This window comes from Leptinotarsa decemlineata, unplaced genomic scaffold (assembly GCF_025532065.1).
Source record: "Leptinotarsa decemlineata unplaced genomic scaffold, Ldec_3_MD MMD2_tig00003335_RagTag_RagTag, whole genome shotgun sequence".
Classification (NCBI taxonomy): Eukaryota; Metazoa; Arthropoda; class Insecta; order Coleoptera; family Chrysomelidae; genus Leptinotarsa; species Leptinotarsa decemlineata.
Window position 1 is genome coordinate 4,059,743 of NW_027412587.1, and position 22,426 is coordinate 4,082,168.

At 35.5% G+C, this 22,426-nt stretch overlaps 1 protein-coding gene across 1 annotated transcript in view; it reads right to left on the reverse strand.

Moving 5' to 3' along the window:
- The window catches only part of LOC111509216 (uncharacterized), a 101,036-nt gene that overhangs the window by 35,279 nt on the left and 43,331 nt on the right, over window positions 1-22,426 (reverse strand). Inside the window, exons 3-4 of the mRNA XM_074177969.1 lie at window positions 444-563; window positions 201-384 (exon numbers count right to left, since the gene is read on the reverse strand). Of these exons, the coding sequence (XP_074034070.1) occupies window positions 201-384; window positions 444-563 (304 nt within the window). The remainder of the gene's footprint in view (window positions 1-200; window positions 385-443; window positions 564-22,426) is intronic.

Genomic DNA, 22,426 nt, shown 5'->3' on the forward strand with positions numbered 1-22,426 from the left:
ACGTAGATTATAAGTAGAAGCAGTACCAGAAACATACCTCTTGGAACGCCTTTTAAAATAGATAGGTTATCAAATGTTGTAAGCTGAAAATGCAATTTCAAGTACCTAAAATTAGATTTGGATGTGTGATAATATTTATTTTTATAGTTTAACTCTTTGAATTTTTTTTGTTATATCCTTTAATGAAAATTCCAACTTACCTTATCAACGCTGGGGCCTCCTTCAGTCACGAACCTAACAATAACAGGTTTTTCTGACCCCGCTACGAATCCAAATCCAAAATTCGAAGATCTTTCTAAGGTAATCGACCGAGGCTCAGGCTTTGGTAGCGGATCGAAATTTTTCATTACCGGAGTTTCGTAGGTGGTGGTTTTGTTGATATGACTGAAAATATCAAGGTCTACTGTGAACCAGCAACAATTATGAGAATGAAATCAACTTACTTTATGTAATAGGTTCTTCCAGAATCATCCATGGCTCTCTCCCAGCCGAACGGCAAGGCTTCTTCCCCGCATTTCCACGCCTCAGCTGGAGGTAGCCACCCCGCCGTTCTAGTGACATGACTTGAAAAACAAAATAAATTCATGAGTGAAATTTGTATTGCTGTATGGTTACTACAAGTCAACAATGAATATTTATGAGTTGAATATTTATGTTATGAGTGTTAGAAGTAAGGTTTTATTTTGTGAGTGGAAAAGTTTGCGAAACGAGCGTAGCGAGTTGAGCAATTTCACGAACAAAATAAAACTTGTTTTTAACACAAATATCATACAAATTTATTTGTACAACTGTCCTGTTGTCATAATAAAATAGATAAATTGAATATTTCTGTAAAACACATTTTGACATTTCTTGTCAGTTAACTATTTTCATGTTATCGCATTTGCTGTGAAGTGGCCGTGTCAGGTGACGCCGAAACACCTGGTTACCAACAAACAGTATTGTTTACAGCTCACGCGTTTTATAAAAAGTCACATTTAAAGTTCTTGCTGGTGTTTGATGTCTTGCATAATGAAGAACTGTGGTGAGGAATTGTGTCGTGTTCCTGACGATATTGAAGAGGCTGCAAAAAGAGCTTCAATTGAATTGTTACCAAAAAAATCGGCTCAGCAGTACGACATCGCATATTCTAATTTTCTTAGCTGGTCTAGCGAAACCATCTTCTTAGTCTATATATAGAAGATAAATCAAAAATATGGAACTCATCAACTTTGTGGAGCAAGTTTTCAACGATTGCAGCAAATATTTTAAGGTAAAAGCATTTTTAAAGCGGAAAAATTAAAGTTATCGGCCAAATGAAAATATTCCCAGATGAAAATATTTGATGATAAAAGTTACTACTATTTTCGGAATATATGGAGCCTGCCCGCGTGAAGAGCTGTGCCTTTTATTAATAGAAGACATTAAATCAATAGATAAATCATTGGTTGTTATTGAAATTCCAAAAACAAAAACGAAAATAGGTCGTTCTTTTTGCATTGCTGGAAAAAACATTGACTATTTTAATAAATACGTTGCATTGCACCCTTCTGTTATCAATCATCAATGGTTTTTTTAAATACTCAAATTATAAATGCAGGGCCAACCCAGTTGGTATAAACACGTTTGGGAAAATGCCTTCTACCATTGCTGAGTTTCTGAACCTCCCGGAACCAAAGGAATATACAGGTCACTGTTTCAGAAGGTCTTCTGCTTCTTTGCTGGCAGAATCAGGAGCACGGAGCATGAAAGTCTACAACAGTAGCTGGCAATCAATCTATCACTTATAAAAAGGCTATTGCTGAAAGAATAATCCCAGCAGCTCTAGCTCCAGCATCACAGCATCGTCTTCTTCACTTCAAAAATTAAATGCTAATGCCCACGAAATTGTCAACTCAGATCATTCAAATATATTACAAGGCTCTTCAACATCGCAAGGTATTAATATCAGCAGTTGTTCTAATTATACTTTTCATATTAATGTTCATAAATAATAATGTAAATGTATATAATACATTCGTAACAGATTGTATCTATATCTATTGATTATAATAAAACTTTCTTGAAAATTGAATAATTATGTTTTGTTTATTGCTACTTGGTTGAAAAAATCGTGTTAAAAATATTTTCAACAGGCTACTTTGTAAACATCATCTGTTAATACTCTTGACAACCAATAAAAATGTAACTTTCATTGACAGTTGTACAAAAATAAAATTTTATTCTGAGGTATGAAAACTCGTCAACTTGTTTCAGGTATTACTAATATTTTATTCGATATTATATCAAGTCAGTCTATCAAGTTAACCTCTTGATAATTTACGCACTATATGAATACTACTAATACCAATAAATGAAAATTTTATAAAACTATGTTATGTCTGTAATTAAACAAAGACCATGACATTCCTCTATTCCATGACACCGTGATTGTCATAGAAAATGATATTCACAATAACTTGTATTTGATCACTTTTATTGTATAAAGAATTCGTCAATTATTTTGGTGGAATCGGCGACTTCACCATAAAATGAAATTATCCAGCGCCTTAAATTTTTTATTGTTAATATTTCAAGTAATACTATATTCTAAGATTTTCACTGGAGTGTTTAAAAAACCGCAACACGTGTTTCGCCATACAACAGCTATTGTGTATTTAGCAAAATTAAATAATTTAGTAAAGGTATTTTATAATCAGCAAGTCACACCAATTCGTCATTTATATTATTTTCTCAAAATACCCGTACCTAATTTGCTACTGCTTTCAGTGTTATCAGGAATGTTTTTTACTTTTTTGCGGTTTATTGAAGAGAACGAAATATTCTTACCAGACGAGTGGAATATGTGTTTTCTAAAAAACAATTATCGTGCTCCACATTGATGTAACCGCTTGTTATTTTTTAACGGTTTTATTTAGCTTTCCCTGTTTCTTTGGGTCAAATTTAGTAATTGAAGTTTGACCTCTTCCTGTTGACAGATTGATCTAAAATTTGGAACAGACATTTAGTTTTGATGACAATACAATTTAATAATTTCTGTATCATTGTAAATCCAAAATGGCCGCAGCTACAAAATGGCGGAATACATATTTTTTCACAACTACCTCAATATGTTGCAGTCCAATATTGACGTATCGAAATTTACATGATGACAAGTCATCATTCAATTGCTCTTCCACTTAACCTCAAAAATGTCGCCTAGTACGCAAAGGAATAAACAAAAAGAATTTTTAAATATCTTAAAATATTATGACTATTTATAGATTTGTAATAGGTTCATTGATAGTTTGGGTCATTAATAGTTTGAAGATAATAAGAATCGTTTGAAATTGATATTAAAATGATTGAAGTCATCTCGTTTCATGGGCTCGGGAATGTCATTATAAATTGCACAGATCTGGTAGCTGAAACTCCTTCTGAAGAACTCTGTGCGAAAGGATGGCGGAGTTAGTCGGCCTTTATACCTTACATTAATAAATGACAGAGTATAATAAATACATCACAAACAAGTTACTGTAAAGTCTACAAACACTACAAACAAGTGACTATTTTATATTTATTATATGTGACAGAACAATTATTTCAAGAAGTGAGATTTTATATTTGACAATTTGCAACTAAATATATCTAAATTGTCGCTAATAGAGTTTGTCACTTTACACATGGTATGGATCGGAGACTTCTCCAGAACATTTGTGCGAGATGTGTTTAAATAGAAAGTACTCGGGTGTCTGGAACATATTCTAAGAATGCAAATATTAAACTTTTCCAGTAATGTTGGACAGTCAACTATGCTTTTGATAATTTTATAGGTTAGTACACGCCTTTTTTCGAGACTGAAAAAGTTATAGTTTTGTAGCAATTCAGAGTGGGTTGTTCCTATTGGAGGATGAATGCCATCGGTTATTAAGCTTAGCAGTTTTAAAAATCGTCGTTAAATTGCTTCTATCCTATCAATATGATATTGATAAAAGGGGCTCCACACAACTGACGCGTACGCTAACTTTGATCTTATGGAAGCATAGAATAAAGTTTTTAAGGTCGAAGTTTCTTTGAAATCACTACTGTTACGTGCAATTAATCCGTACAGACAACAGGAGGAGGTTACAACGTTATCGATATGCCTATTAAATGATAGTGCAGTGTCAAATGTGACGCCAAGATCAGTAAATGTTTCTGGTCTCACCAGGGAAACGTTTTCTATTGAATAATCAAAGATCAAGATGTTCGTTTTTAAACTGTAGGACATGACCTTATATTTATCCGGGTTTAGCGGCAACTTATTTCGATAACACCATTCTACAATCCGTCCTACGCTTGCTGAGAGGTTCACACAACCATCTATGTTCTCAATGAGGCAGTATAGTTTTAGATCATCGGCATACAAAAGGAAATACTAATCTATAACATCTGCAATATCATTAATGAAGATATTGAAGAGCAACGGTCCCAGATTTGACCCTTGTGGAACACCGGAAGAAGCACTATATTCGGTAGATTTGAAACCATTGAGCTGAACATATTGTTTTCTATCCCGTAGATAGGACTGAAAGCAGGGCCCCCGTAAGGGCTACTGGCGCCTGTGTGCAAAAAAGGATTTTGGCGCCCCTTAAGGCATTTTGTATCATGTTTTTTTATTTATTTTTTTCAAGGTAGGTGGGTAGGTGCTTGCAATAAAGCAAAAAACTGAACTTTAGAAGTCATATTTATTTGTAGACTAAGATATCAAAATGAAACAAACAGAATAAAATCATAACAAAATAAATTAAAATAAATTCTTGTTCACACCCATTTTAAAGCATTTACTTAACGAATAGGGTACAGACACGTTGTTTATAAATACTAAAAAATAACCCAAAACTAAAAATCACATCTTTTTGTCTACTACTTTCTACTAATACTTAGATATTTTGAGAAATATGCAATATGCAGTTCTGATAAAAAATACCTAGGTAACTTCGTTATAAAATCAAAAATGATAGCTAAGTACAATAGAAAAATACAAAATAGCTATTGTAGCAGCGATATTTCCCGAGACTTTGCTACTGCAAATTCATTGATTACATGGCTAAAATTTATACCATCAAAAATTTCTTGTTCAATTGCTAATATCGCTATCCTAGACAAGAATTCTTGAAGCATTGTCGATATTAAATAATTTTTAATGATTTTTAACTTTGAAAAAGATCGCTCGCCAGACGCTACAGATACAGGCAATGTCAGAAGAATTCTTAGTGAAATGCTTAAGTTTGGAAGGGTGGAGATTAAATTGTTTTCAAATATATATTGTAAAATACTTAAGAGGTCAGTATCATCAGGTAATGAAAACAACTTTAATGTACTTAAGTAAAAAGCAATTTGTTCGAGCCCTTTCAGCTTAAACCCTTTTAAACTGATTTGATCTTAGAGCCCTTAAAAAAACCTACAAAATGGTTTTTAAAAAGATCGATAGCATAAAAACTAAGCGAGTCATTGATAAAAAAACAATTTTTTTTCAAACTCGTACAGGGTCTTTGACTTTTTGACTATATTTATGTGCTTCCTAGAGCCTTTATTATGTCAGATAGAAAAAAAATGTTTTATGCTTATATTTGTTTGCTATTTGGACTATTGAAAATAAATTATATTTCTTCTAATTGTTTCCATGGTTTTCTCTGCAATTTATTTTAGCTAATATAACTTAAAAATTCAAAAACATCTCACCCAAATGATATCAACATATATATTTTTCAAACCAGAGAAAAAAGGGCTTTTATTTTAGCGAATATACAGGGTGTTTTATTAATGTGAATGCTGCCTATATTTTTTCATTTTCGATGCGATTTTGTTTTTATCTGATAACTTCAAAAGGTAATATAGGAAAAAAACCTACAACTTCTGCTTGGTACATTTTTTTTCTATCTGACATAATAAAGGCTCTAGGAAGCACGTAAATGTAGTCAAAGAACCTGTACATGACATTTCAATTAATAAAAAGATATTTGAGTAAACAAAAAATAATAATAACCAGTATCCTATAAAGGGTTAATGTTGATAGTATGAATTAAAGTAGGGACCACTTACCATTTTATAAAAAATCGAACCGTTGAAATTGGAGTCAGCAGGTATTCAGCACTTAATTTTTTAGAAAAAAGTAGTAAAGAAAATATTGACAAAATAAAAATAACTTTAAATGTAATAATTAATAGGATTACTTATTTTTATGCACTTGTTGCACGGTCCAGTGAACTAACCGGTTCAAAAACGCCTCTGGCGATGCATCATCTCTTTTATAGCGCTCCGGGCATTGTTCATGTCTAAACAGGAAAAATCAAGAAACTACCGCCTGACATGTTCTCGCAACATAGGAATCGGCAGTAACCGGATGATATATTAATAAAATTTTGTGTGTATTTATACCTAATCCTATTTAATTTCTCAACTTTTATTTTAAAATTATTTTTTGTTTTTTTTTTAAATCATTGCAATTTTTGACCCTGGATTTTGGCGCCCCTAAAGGATGGCGCCCGTGTGCATTGCACACTTTGCACACATGGTAGCGGGGGCCCTGACTGAAAGAGTGCAATTAAGGATGGAGATAATCCAAAGGCTACTAGTTTGTTTAGTAGAATGCCATGGTCAAGCTTGTCGAAGGCGTTAGAAAAGTCTGGGTGAATAACATCAGTTTGGGCCCTATTGTCAATGTTGGGTTACAATCAGAAGATTGGTGACCGTTGAAAGATTTTTCATAAAACCGTGTTGGTTTATACTTATATTGCAACTTACATGTCGATATATAACTCGCTCCAGCAGAATCTCAAAAACCTTTGCAAAGTTGCAAATAATAGAGATAGGCCGATAATTTGAAATATCTCGTCTATCTCCTTTCTTGAAAATGGGACAGACTTTTTATGATTTCCAGATCCTTGGTATTGTAGCCGATCTCAAGCAGATATTAATTAGTATAGATAGAGGACGAGCAAGCACAAGTACACATCTTTTAGGATGAAAGCTGGAGTGTCATCTGGACCAGTGGTCTTTTTAGGCTTGAGCGACCTTAGTGCCTTGTATACTTTGTTTTCACTGAAGCTTGATATATCGAGAAAGTGATTATTATCAATATCAGAGTTTGGTTGAAAAGGGGAAGAAACGGTATACGATTGTTTGAAAAGATTGGCAAAACCGTTTACGAGTTATCCACCCTAATACCATAAAGTTAACAGCAAAGTTCAATTATGGGACGGCTGAAAGAAGGATGTTACTCTTAATTTTTTGTCATGGGCTTCCACTGTCCATAAAATGCAAGGCAGCCCTCTAAAGCACGCAGTTGTGTATTTAGGGTCGGAATTGTTTGAAGAAGGACAAGCATACTTGGCCCTAAATCGAGTAAAGTCTTTGGAAGGTTTATGTATTGAGGAGTTAGATTGCAACAAATTGTCGGGGAATAAATCTTGTACTACTGAAGCTCTAAATGAACTAAACAGAATGAGAAGAATTAAGTAACAAAATTAGAAACTAAAAACTTGAGAATAAAAATAAGTAAAAAAAATATGTTGAACGGTTTCATTAAAAAAAAAAAATAATGATGTAGATAATGTACTAAAAGCTAACAAATTATTCATAAAGTCCTAGGTAGCAATCATCACACCACTCTCCTCGGCAATCTACGATATTGATCGGATAAAAAAATAATAAAATCTTTGGGCGTAGCGTAATCTGAGTAAATATGTAAATACTAGGCCCAATGATTTTTTTATTATTTTATCTGACCAATACCGTAGATTGCTGAGGAGAGTGGTGTGATGACTTATACCTAGGACCTTCCGAATTATTTTTTAGCTTTTGGTACATTATCTACATCGTTATCATCTCTTTTTTCAATAAAACCGGTCAACAAAAAAAATTTACTCATTCTATAAAAATTGGTATTTATATATATGAAACAGTTACATTGAACAATAAAGTTTTTAAAAACTCATTTATACAGTTTATTGTAGATATGATTTCCACTAAAAACGGTTTTACAAATACCGCGACACGTGTTTCGCTATACAACAGCTTCCTCAAGCGTAAAATTATTTTATGCTTGAGGAAGCTATTGCATAGCAAAATATGTATCGCGGTTTTTGTAAAACCCTTTATAATGAAAATCATACAATAAACTGTATTAATCAGTTTTTTAATATGGATTTTCATCAAGTATCGGCTAGTTCTATTCAATTAATCAAGTTTGTGCCAATAATCATCAACTGCAAGGATAATTTCGTTCCTGGGAGCCCCTGAATCTTCAGAAGATATCAAGATAGGTGAGTCTGAAGGAATTTATTTCATTCTCACGATCAAGTTCACGATTTAAGTATACAGTCCACTTTTATCTCAAAAAAATCTTTACAAATACGCAACAATAGCTTTCTCAACCGTTTTCATACTTTCACAAGTATGAAAACGGTATGAGGTACTTTCGAAAATATAAAGAACCAGAAGAAATTCAAGAAATGAAAAATGTTTTAAAATAGGAGAGTCTCTCAATGATAATGTTGAAAGAAAGTTATTGAATTATGGAGTAAAAATTTAAAATTCCGAAAAAATTCAAAAGTGAATTGATAATTTTTTTCAAGATGTTTTCCAATTTGTGAGAAATCAAAATGATACTGAAAATATAAATGATGAACATTTTTAAAATGTGATTAGAACTAATCAAAAGCAGACAAGCATAAAATCGCGATACGGAATGTGCGTGGGACATATTGAGCAGAGAGAAGAGCATACCAAGAAAAATATGAAAGAATCAGTAAGTTAGGAAAATAATTCCTGAATATTGAAGTAGGTAACAGAAAATATTTCTCATGAAACTGAAGAACATCACATAATTATTATAACAACAGATATATGGGATTCCTAAAATAGACAAACATTCGAAAAATGTTCTGTTTTTGTATTTTTGAACAAATCAAGAGTGAATTCTGGATTTAGACTTGAAAAATTATTTTGAACGAAGGAGATGGAAGTTTTATATTTTCATCATAATATGATTTTATCAGATAAATAGTTTATTCTATTATTATATATATTATATTTGCGGTAGTATAGTTGATGAGAAAGGTACACATGGTTTGAGTTGCAGGAGAAGTGCAGGGCGTATATCTCGACATCACCAAGTGAACGACATATTGAAAAGAGCTATGTTGTCAGCGGATGTTCCTGCAATTCTGGAACCCTTAGGTACCAGTCGAGATGATGGTAAACGACCAGATGGCATGTCTCTCATACCATGGAAATACGGTAAACCTGTGGTATGGGACTTTACTTGCGTTGACACGGTCGCGGCTTCCCATCTAGCCGAAAGTTCCAAGTCTGCTGGAACTGCAGCATTGTCTGGCGAGAAATTGAAAAGGAAAAAATACCAAAATCTTGGAAACAACTATCTGTTCCATCCAGTAGCGGTTGAAACTTTTGGTGTTTATGGCCCGGAGTCTCTGTTATTCGTTCATAAACTCGGAAGGAGAATAGGCCAAGCAACGAAAGATCACCGTTCTACCTCTTTTTTGTTAGAAAGAATTAGTATTGCTATTCAACGTGGCAATACTGCTTCAGTACTTGGAACTATTCCTCCTTCACATAATTTTGATGAGATCATGCATTGCCCTAATTTCAGTACGGAACTGAAACCTCTTCGAAACAAGCCAAAATATGTGGATATTTATCAGTCTCCTATCAAGGTTAATTCACAAGTGATTGATCCACCTTCTTCTTTTTCAGTGCGGTCAGTGGACTCAGGTCATTCTTGGCCCCAAAAAATGAGTTGCATTCCTCGTAGAATTGGTACCATTTCAGTGGAAGCGCTTCTTGAAGCAAGAGCCGAATCGATCCCTCTACGAAACCCTTTTTCACTTGGAAGGATCGATCGCAGCTTGAGAAATGGTTCTTATGGAGATTCTGTGAAAAGTGTTCTTCCTTACGAATCAGTAGAGAGTTGTCCTGAAAATCTAGAGAAGAAAATTGGATTGGATAATTTAGGAAACACTTGTTACATGAATAGCATTTTACAAGTGTTGTTCATGACGAAGAATTTCAAGAACGAAGTTTTAATGATGAACGAGAACGAGAATGTTTTCTGCTTATTCATCAAACTCAAACAACTGTTCATGCAGCTGCAGTTTCGTAAGAAGGTATCATCTTTCCCTCCAACCGATTTCCTGGAGTATTTGAAGTCCACTAGATACTCGTTAGGACAACAAGAGGATTGTTCCGAATTCTTGGGGTTCTTGTTGAATACTCTTCGTGAGCAAAACAATAGCAAAATCAATACTCCCAGCCGCTCTGGACTGAATGATTCCGTACAACCCATCTCGTCTTGTGTTTGTAAATTTTTTGCTGGAAAAATCCTCACTTGTTTACTTTGTGGTAAATGTTCAAGAAGTACTGAAAACTTATGTGAATTTCTGGAACTTCATCTAGCTTTTCCTAATACGACTAATTACCAGTCCGTGCAAAGCTTATTGTTAAATCATCTGAAAATGGAATTTTTAACAGGTGATAATCAACTGTATTGTCAAACATGCGCCAAACTAACTGACTGTTATAAGGAAACAAGTATATCTGAGGCACCAGTCAATCTAATAATAACACTGATGATATTCAAACAAGACTCAACCTCTAACGGAAGCAAGAAACTCTTTGGAAGGTTCGAAATAGATGAACATTTCAACCTAGCAGACCACTGTTATAATATTCATACAGTCATTGCTCACTGTGGTTCTGGCGTTGAATGTGGTCATTATTACGCCTTGGTCAAAGAAGAAACGGACTGGTTTAAGTTTGACGATAGTCGTGTCACGAAGTGTTCTGGCGATGCATTGAATTTATTGGAGCCTCTGGAGACACCCTACATTTTGTTTTATGAGAGAGAGGACATTGTTAGATCAAGATCTTCAGATGATGTGGTGCTGCAGGTTTTTCCGGGTTTTCCTGCAGCTGAAAAAGCAAATGCGCCACTGGAATCAATGAAGTCGCCCCGGAGCGCCAATTAATTTTTATTGTTGTATTTATTTTATTTTTAATGTCATAAATTTTATATAATATCACTTTTAATAAATTGTGATTATATATAAGTTTTTTTTAAATATAGCTTGTGAATTTAAATCTTTTGTTTTGAGCTTGAGCTTCTGTACAGGAAGTTCTAGGACTTTCGATTGATAACTGATGATATGAACATTCCTATCTACTTCTAATTTTTAACTATGAAGCACACAGTATACGCTCCTCTACGAACTTCGCAAAGTTCACATTGCGGACTATACCCTAGAGCGGCGTGAAATTAATTTCCCACAATAGTAGTTTCCAGAACGCATTCGCGAAACTCTTCTGGCATTTCCTCTCGCAAAGTTCGCTCTACTTCTAAAAGGAAAACCACACCGTCTCGATCAAATTAGGTCGTCAAAAGATCCTCTCTCTATGCCGCCAATAAATCGATACGTCTAACAATCTATTCGCAATGAACACATCGCCATTTAGACCGGGAGCCAGCGAGAGATTTTTGCGACGTATTTAATCCCAGCGGATAATTTCAGATATGCTTCATACGACTGTGTTATGGTTGCCTCTCATACACGTAAAAATATAAGTTTTCAGTGATTTATTCCACATTGAAAATTTTTCAGATAATAGGTGACAATACAAAAATGACAGCTGGCTGTCAGGTGGTGGATTACACGTCAGCTGATCGTAGGAACATGAAAAATGAAATATGAAATAATTTCACATCTTCATCATCTACACCAAGCTCCTCAGTCCAATGGGTTCACAGCACAAGAAATGAAACATGCTCTACAACCTAAAAAAAAAGCCCAACTTCTTCCACGATCCAGTCGCCAATGGGGGACAGTCTACTTACCTTGAATTGGAAAGTTACGAACCGCATAGAAAAAGTTGTCTCAATGTCACATTATAATTTACGAACCAACTGATCAAATACGCAATATTATCAGATCGATCAAGGACAAAAGAAAGCTTTTGACATCCGCAGGTGTTTACAGGATTTCTTGTTCATGTGGCACAGTTTATATCAGAATTACCAAACGCAGCATCAACACCAGGATACAAGAACACAAGCCTAGCTGCCACCTCATGCAAACGAACGTGATAAAACACGAAGGAACAACTGTTCAGTCAAATTCAACACATTACCACGAACGACTTCATAGAGAGGTAATTGAGATCTGAAGGCATCCCAACAATTTCAACAGAAAATGACAAGGTATACGAGTCAACAGAACGTGGCATCCAGTATTCAAGAAGGCCAGAAATGAACAAGAATACAACTCCCACAACACCCCACTAGCAGCATACCTGGACTAACCAGGACAACCTAGTAATAGTACAGACCAATCAGAACGACCCAGCAAAAGTGCGGACCAATCAGGACCCTACCATTACCTCCACCATCAACTCCACCATTCCCCCACCATCTACTAAAATAATAAATACGAGTGAACACGTAGATCACCAGTCAGTAGTTGCTGAGACTTCGAGATATAATTTTTGTCCTCTTGATCAATGCGCATACTGATGGTGTCTGCCGCAGTAGCAGACGAAACGTTTGGTACTTTAGATTTTGTTTCCTTCAATCGTGACCATGACCGTGAAAGTCTATGTTCTTATATCATTTACTACAAAGTCAATATGATGGCACTATGACGTCATGTATGGAAATATTGTCAAACAAATTGTACAGTGAGAAACAACTGACGAAGTCTGCTTAGTTTTTGAGGAAATATTCGATATTAGTGTGTAGATACTATTCGGTTCATTTTTTGTGCCAGTACACTACCTTGGGGGACTCCAGAGGTTGCTACCTCAAATCTTGAAATTGAATCATTATCCTACCTTTATATAATTTGCTGTATAGATAATCTGCAAACCAAGATAAAGCTATATACGTTTTTTCAAGATAATATACCTTTATAATAATAATGATAATGATTTTTCGAATTGCAAGGGGTATATTTTTAAGAGAGATTAATTTTTCATTCCTTTCTTTGAAAAGAAGATTTTTTTTGTATAAAAATGGGGAAGTAAAAAGCCATAACCTTTCTTTCCCAATATTCATTTATTGTATAAACAATAACAATACATTGGATGCATATGAATAAACAAAAAATACAACTAGAATTTCAAACTGACTGACAAAAATACGTCACTGGCTTCAGGGCTAATTCTGCTGAGAGCTCGGCATCAAGTGGCCATGAATAAACAGAAGAGGACGCGCCAAACAAAGCACATGCGACAAACGGGCACCTGTTCGGACGCCTTCTCAGGTGTAACTAATGAAGTTTGGCTCGGTTGAAAGGATATTGCTTTCTGAGCCGTCGATGACACACCGACTGATGTTGCTGTGCGGATCAGATTGGATACAGTCCGGCGTAGACTCGATGAGTTTTATGAGATTTCCTTATTGGAAATCGTTTTGCTTTTCCGCATTTATGTGTTTACTATTGGTGTTTTTTTCGAGGGTGACGTTTTATGGGTATTTGGCATGGAAGAACAACATTTGAGGCATTTAATCAGGGATGTAATATTGGCCCAATATAGTAGTACATCTTCCAAAAATTCTTTCATTTCTTTTCTGTGACTAGGAAAAACGAATAATGGTTGTGAATATTGTTAAAAGTGTACATAAAAATAACAAGGAACAAAAGAAGAAATGAACAATTCAGTTGGAAGAATTACTGTAACAACAAACGCTACTATTATCCAATGACATTTTTATTGAGGACCAATAATATTTGGTGACATCTATGAGATAAATGATTTTGAAAAAAGAATACAGGGTGTTTCAAATTCGATCCTCACCATTGGGATCTCGGAAACTATTAGAGATACGAAGATGGTTAAATTGGAGCAAAGTTTTGCATTTACTTGAGTAACAATATGCCGTTGAGAAAGTTCTGAAAATCCGAGTATATCCGGAATTATCCGGAAAATACAGAAATTTTGAAAAATGGTTTTTATTTTTTTCTGGCTTTATTTTTCGAAGCATTCGAAAATAAATTGCACTTCTACATTGCCACTTTTTCCCTGCTACATAATGGTGTTTTCAGATTTGATACCCGACGTTTCGTCTTCCGGTCACCATCATGAACTTTTTTTTTTTTAATGGGTGCTACATTGGATTATTTCTGTTTTGAATATAACCGGATTCAAAGATGTATCACGTATGATTTCACGAATGATACAAATTCATTACAAATACGATTGAAAAAGTGTCAGGACATCGGAAATGTATTTAAACTTGTATCCCGAAAGACGACAACCACATCGAACTATGTTATTGGATCAAAATCTCACCGAGTTTGGTTCGTTTGAAAAGCCGAAGGACAAATACGGAGATAGAATGGACCAGGAAACTAAAGAAAATTTGATAAATGAGGTATGTATGAGGTAAGTTAGACATTGTGTCCTTTTCAATAAAAATTAATAATTTGCAGATAAGCATGAACTCGGGGAAATCTACACGTCAAATTTCCTCCGAAATGAATATTTGTCATACAAGCGTCATAAAATGTTACAAAATACACATATCTCAAAAATTGCATGCAGGTGATTCCGAAAGGCGTTTAGAATTTTGTAATTGGCTAGTAAGAAGACCAGATTTTCCTGTTTTCCTGGAAAATGTAATTTGGACAGATGAAAGCACTTTTACGAATTATGGGATATTCAACCAAAATAACGAACACATTTAGAGCATAAACAACCCCAGGCAGTTCTGAAAAATTCGACCTCAAGTGCGATTTAGTATTGAGGTGTAGGCAGGAATTTACAAAGATAGAATTTTTGGGTCCTCATTTATTTGACGGAATTCAGAATGGAGAAACCTATCACCAGTTTTAAATGTCGATTTTCGAAGACTATCTGGATGATCTACCTTTGGCTAACTATAACAACATCTGGTTTCAACATGATGTTGCTCCACCGCACACTACCAGACGAGTATCTAATTACCTGACTGAAAGGTTTGATGATAAATGGATAGGGAATAATGGGCCGGTGAGGTGGCCAGCAAGGTCTCCAGACTTAAGTGTTATGGATACATTCTTATAGGGTACACTGAAAAATAGAGATTATGGTCAGAGGGAATATCAAAATATTGAGGATCTTAAACACAGCATTGTTAGAGAGTTCGGAAGATTGCAGTGCACTGAAAAATATTCGAAGAAGGGCACAGTTCTGTTATCATGAAAATGGCCAGCATTTGCTGTGATTTACTTTTATCTTTACATTTTAGTTAATTATTGTTATTTGTTCAAAGTTCTATTTTCATTGAAAAGGACACAATGTCTTATTTACCTCATACACACCTCATTTATCAAATTTTGATTGTTGATTCTGTCTCCGTATTTTTTTATTGGCTTTTTAAACGAGCCAAGCTCGGTGAGATTTTGATCCAATAACTTGAACATAGTTCGATATGGTTGTCGTCTTTTGAGATACTAGTTTGAATACATTTCTGATGTCCTAACACTGTTTTTATCATATTTGTAATAAATTTGTATCATATCTCTTTTTTATTCATTCGTGAAAGCCATTTTTCGCCAAAAATTCAATGACTTGTACAATAACAAATTGAAAATCAAATTTAGAAACATCTAAGTCAAAGTCTATTATGATAAGAATAGGTACATTTTTTTCAATATCTCCAATTTTTCGAAAAAAATACATCTTCAAATCCGGTTTTATTCAAAACGGAAAGAATCCAATGTAGCACGCATAAAAAAATTGATGATGGTGGCCGGAAGACGAAATGTCGAATAGCAAACCTGAAAACACCATTAAATAGTAGAGAAAAAGTGGCAAGGTGGAAGTGCAATTTATTTTCGAATCCTTCAAAAAAAATAACCATTTTCCGAAATTTCTGTTTTTTTCCGGATAGCTCCGAATATACTCGGAGTTTCAGAACTTCCTCAACGGCATATTGTTAGTCAGTTAAATATGCAACTTTGCCCCAATTCAACCATCTTCGTATCTCTCATAGTTTCCGAGATCCCAATGGTGAGGAGCGAATTTGAAACACCCTGTGTAGGAAGCTTCTAATGTACAAACTAATTAGAATGAAACGGTGAAAAAAACAAGAACAAAACTAAATCAATAACAGTAGGAGCTGCTCTAGTGCCCAACAAAACAAAATGACTTCAAAAGTAGGAAGAATTATTACTGAATCAAACTAGCCAACGCCAATTTAACTTTCAGGAACAATTTACGGAACTCTTCAATTGAAGTCCAAGTTATCTTTGGTGAGGTTTAAGTATTTAGTAATGGAATTTGAAGCTAATGAATGGACTTTTCTAAATTAGACGGCAATGCGGAGAGAAAATATCCCAAAGACAGCGAAAGAATTCTGAAGTGGAGGGTTGAATTGACATACTCACTTTGAACCTACCTATCCACGTTAACACTTGGCTTTTGGAAAAAATTGATTAAATTTAATGAAAGTTACACAACAAATAATAATTATTAATCGGGTTTGAAAAATCAATCACAAAACAAACTGAACTGTACATTGTTTAGAAAGGATTTGTTTTCAAAATTTAGAATAATACGATATATTTCAAATTGAAATAGATATAATGTTTGTAATGCATTGTTAGCATTCAAACGCTCCGTATCTTATAAACGAAAAGATCGTTGTCCAAAAGCGAAGTAGCAACGAATTTCCATTTTCAAACAAAATTGGTATAATACGTTAGCTTAGAAATTTGAAGGTTTTGCAATTGTTTTCAAGTCAAAACTTGCCCCTTTATAGTGTTCCGAATATTTAGTTGTTCTTACTTATTTTCAATCAATTGTTTTTGTTTCGGGCTTAAATGTGGTCAAATAACTGATACTCAAAAATGTGTGCTACGTTCCTGATCTCACCAAAAACCTGCTCTCTGTAACATGTGTAGTTGATAACGGTGGAGAAGTGAGATTCAAGAAAGGAACAGTAGAAAAATATGCAATGTGTTGGTTATTTGACTCCACATTTGAGCCCAAAACAAAAGCAATTACATTAGTTCGGACTTCCATTGTCTAATATTATATAAAATGATTTGAAATCCCTGAAATAACTGAAAAGAAGGATTAAAAATAGAAGGAGAGGAATAAAAATGAATAGCTTAAAAGACAATTATATTGAGCAAAAAAACTGAAATGAAAATTAGTGAAGTAAAATACAAGTAAAAATAAAACAAATTGAAAAAAAATATATGTAAATATAATAAAAATTAAAAAGTTAAGAGATTCCAAGCCAAGTTAATTCACGAAGTTTCGATTGTAAGGTATCCTCAATCGTCTTCGGGTGATGACTGGAATGATTCCTCCGTGAGCTGACTATTTATAGGTCATTTGAGTGCTTTCACTTATCTCTGTTTTCCTTTTTCCGCTTCACTGGTTTAGTGGGAGATGACCGTTTGGCGGGAGTTGGCCATTTTTCGCTTGATTATGGGTTTCCATATGTTGTGTACCTCTACGCTAGTTTGGCTGAATACATTGTTGGATAGCGTGTATGCGGCTTCTTTGAATTTCTTCCTAAATCAAATCCTAAACCAATCAAATCATTTTATATAATATTAGACAATGGAAGTCCGAACTAATGAAATTCATCATGAAACATTGTCAATCACCTTCAAACAAAAGCAATTAAATAAAAGTAACTAAGAAAAACTGAATATTCGTAACATATAGGCTATGTGTAGTAGTAGGTATGTAGTAACCAAAAAATCCGGAGCTGAACCTACATAGATGGAGAAAGAGCTTCTTCGTGTTCCAAATGTTGATCTGATTTTAGAGAGAAGATGGAGGTTGGCCAAACGACCCCAACCGTCCTGCCTGTATCATTGGATCGAGAGCAGTTGCTTCTCAGGACTCCAACTCTCAAACAGCTCTAGGCAGCTAGGACGCTCCTCTTCAAGGGTAAGATATCTTATGAATAGGCTTGCACCACCACTGGTAGTTTTTATTGAATCTAGTTGTCGCAGAACAAGAAGTAGATAGTTGGCCACTGTCACTTCTTCATGAATTATTATTCAGTCATCCTTCACTGCGTTCCAACATGGTTTATTCTACTGAAGAAAATTGTTGCAATCTATTATCAAAATTATGAATGTGCTAAAGCTGCTGCAAGAATTTATAATACGAATCATTCAGACCACAACGTGAGCCATCAATACGTTAAACAGTTAATGGATGAGTTTCGAACTTCAGATTCTGTTTACAACAGAAAACATTAAATATCCCGTACTGTCAGAAATGACGGAATTGAAGTTGCAGTTTTAGGACATGTACAAATGGATAATCGACAATCTATCAGACATGTAGCTAGAGCGTCTGGTGTATCAGCTACTAGGATTTTGAAAGCCTACGAATTCCATCCTTTCACAAAAAGGCTACTTTAGGAATTAAACGGAGATGATCCTGATTGTCGACTACAGTTTTCTGAGGTGTTCACCGAGAAATTGACCAATAACCCAAACCTATTACCTATATAATACATGTTTTTTAGACAAAAGTTCTTTCATGTTGAATGATGAAGACATAATTGTCGTTACTGGAGCGATATGAATTATCATTTGGTGATGGAAACACATTCACAAACTCCACAAAAATTGAATATCTGGGCCGGCATTCTTGGTTATCATATTGTTGAAGACAATGGAGACACATACATAAATATATTTCAAGACTTTGTAAATCCTATGATTACACAAATTTTAGAAAATAGTGGAAAATAATATAACATTCTAGCAGGATAGTGCACCCATACATAATGATGTTCGAGTGAGACAGTTTTTCTGTGGGGACTCCTGAAGTCGAGAGTGTACTCTACTAAGCCTACAAATATAGAAGACCTGCGACAGAGAATTGTTCAAGAATGCCGTTTGCTGACTCCGGACATCTTGAATAATGTATGTAACGCTTTCGAAAGTAGACTGTATCATTTTATGGAACTAGGTGGAGGTCATTTTGAACAATTTATCTGTTGATTTTGTTTCCACTGATATTATTTGTTGTTGATTTCCTCATTAAAATGAACGACAGCGAATTTTCTGTTTTTTCTTAAATAAAAAGTTCAACACTTAATTTCTCAATAACGAAAGAACCAATTTCAAAAAAAAATTACAGAGATAATGTAGGGACAAAAGACCTTACAAATAATGTATCACTCGACCCCTTATGCCATTGAAAAAAATAGGGGGAGTAGATGCTGACCGCAGGGGGGTGAAGTTTTGGGTATGATTTCCATATCAGAGTTAGTCCCCCTAGAAATAAAAATTGACGTGTTCTTTGAAATTTTCGATTACACGTCCATTCTGACTTATAGGGAGGGGGTTAATTTTTCGTTGAAACGCCCTGTATAGGTTCGGACTTGTTTGAAGTTAATGAAGAGTCGAAAGATTTGGAATCTATGAAGTGAAAAATTAATGAAATAAAAAAAATTTGAAATACCTAAAATACAGGACTAAAATATTTAGATAGGTTGGTTAAAAAATGGAAAAACTATCAACAATGAGAAGAACAACAAAAAATCTTGTTTCAAATTTCAATTTGTAAAGAAAACCACATTAGTGTGTAATGGATGGATCAAATGAGCCGTACAAATGCGTTCGTTCTTTAAAAAAACTATTTTTTTCAATATTTCTGGTTTTTTGTACTATTTCTGCATCACTAAAAATGAACTACAATCGTGTTACGTTAGCAGGTGATCGCACTTGGATTGTTGTCTAGTGTGACGATTCATATGATTTTCTATGATGATCAAGCATTCTTGAATTAGCGATTTCAATTCTTCAAAGTCAACTTTCACTTTAATACGCAATAAACTAACAATGTGCCATTGTACAGAACTATGTAACACTAATGTTAATAACATACAAACAGTGCAAATGATGAATGTCGTGGTATATGCTGATCGACAGAGAATGTTGTACTCTATACAACGATGCTGTTCATTTTTTTTTTCAAATTTGAATAATTTTTTACCTCTTTTCAGCTTATAATGATGTCGTTAAATGATTTTTGGCCTACTTTTCCCTACGAATTCAAATTGAACCAATTTGCTGCTGAAACAACCTGAAGTGGTCGACTATCAGTAATCCAAGACGAGGATTTGGAGACCCTGGTGGATATTGACCCATCACAAACGGCGCGTGTTATGGCGGAAAAACTGAGCGTAAGCACCGATGCGGTTTTTGATGATTTAAAACGTATTTGAAAGGTCAAGAAGCTTGAAAAGTGGGTGCCCCACGATTTGATCGATCGGCAGAAATTGTCACGTTTCGAGGTCTGTTTTTTTTGCGTTTGCGCAACCAAAACAACCCTTTTTTGGAGACGTTCAGGATAGTGATTGGACACCGATAAACCACCCAAAGGCGAAAATCCACCAAAAAAGACCATGGTTACTGTAAGGTAACTGGGCGGTTCCACGAGGGTGCTTTGTTTACTAAGTCAATCGGCCGATGTGTGAGTCGATGGTTCAAGCCCCAGGCCGAACGCTCAATTTTCACTTGCTATCGTCCAACCCGTGTTAGGAATCACACGTTGAAGGGTAAGACCTCGTTAGTCCTTCGTTAGTCGTTAGTCCTCGTTAGTACCGAACATTTCATCAGCAGCAGCCGGTACTGGTCAACAGGAGAGATCCAATCCTGCTCCACGACATCGCACGTATACACGTTTCACAAATTACTGTTCGAAAATTAAACGAATTGAAGTCAAATTTCTGCCTCACCCACCATACTCTCAAGACCTCTCGCCAACATTCCAATAACTTTCTCACCGGTAAAACCTTTTCTAATCAGGACTAGGCAAAAAAGGTCTTCGTCGACTTCATCGAATTCTGAGCTCAGAATTTTTATGCTGACGGATCTAACCGACTCGTGTTACGTTGGCAAAAGTGCACTGATTCAAATGGCGCTCATTCCTATTCAATTGAATAGACTTGTAAAAATATACAAAGTTTTTGAAACAACCTAATATCCACAATAAAAGGAAATATTTGCTTGTGAAACTGTTAAATCTACAAGAAAATATTAACCATGTTTTTTACCAGACAAAAAAATAAATTCGAGCAACAATTAGGGAATGCAATCTCGCACGTTTGGGACTCAGGCTAGTTCATGAATAACAATACCGCAAGATCTCGCCAATTTGGTGATCTCAAAAAATTCGCAGTTTTGTGTGTTTATTCTTGTAAATAATCACAATATTTGAATGAATTGGAAAAACATAGTAGGAATATTTGATGACAGCACGACCAGCTGTCGAAAGCGCTCGCATATAATTAAATAATAATAATAATAATAATCCCAAATCGCCCGTTCATCGGTTGTACTTTCCCCGACAACAATAAGGTCGTGGACTTTTGAGTTTGGAGTGTCTACATGACAGAATGGTACTGGATATAGCCTGTAAAGTCGTCAGGAGTTCAGTCCCTTCTCTGCATGGTCCGTGACCATGAGAGAGCAGGAATTGGAGCATTTCTCTTTAGGGCAGCTGTCCGGGCAGCTGATGAACTCGGTATAGTTTTCGACTCTGAACGAGGTGACCACAACTCTGTCACCGATTTGGATAAAAGCCGCAGAGATCACCTTACTTCTGCGGAAATACAAGGATAAGCCAATGCATGGGGTCTTCTTCAATAACATTGGAGACCTTGGCTTATCAAAGCGCTTGACGTTCGCTTTTCTCAGGTCGAGTGGGCTGAAGTAGGAAACTGAGGGGTTCATCATGGCTTGCCAGGATGGTGTCTTCAACACCTTAGTCTGCCGCAGTCGCGTGATTGGTATAGAGGTTCCTGACACAAGGTGCAGGGCCTGCCACGGGGCGCCCGAGACCCTAATGCACTTGCATTATGCATATGCGGTCTCGGCCTATATCCATCGACATAACGCGGCTCTAAGAGTGCTATATTACCATGTACGGCACTCTTACGGTATTGACGAGACACCGGTGTTGCCCAAGATATTGAATCCGTTGTGGGGAACGAGAAGTGCCGAATTTATTGCAACTATTCGTTCCCCACCCTCAGGCTCATATAAGCTAATGAGCCTGATGTAGTCCTCCTCGACCACCATAGCAAAATGATATTTGACGTGGAGTTTTCAGCTCCTGGCGAGACAAATATCGTCAGAAAAGAGGAGGAAAAACGGATAAAATATCGAGATTTTCTCTTCGAACTCCGCAGACTCTATCCAGATAGATCACTCTGTCAAGGTGGTTGTTCTGATTATTGGAGTCCTTGGTGGGATGATGCCCTCTCTACTCTCGAATTTCAAAATCATACCGGCTTGCCGCACTGAGACAGAAATCTTAGCCACACAGATGCAGAAGGCTGACATTCTTGGCTCACTGCGCTTGCTCAGGGAACGTGATTCTCGGACCCAATGATCACTTACCCCACGGTGTGGGGAGTGGTCAATGGTTGAAATGCTGGCGCGCC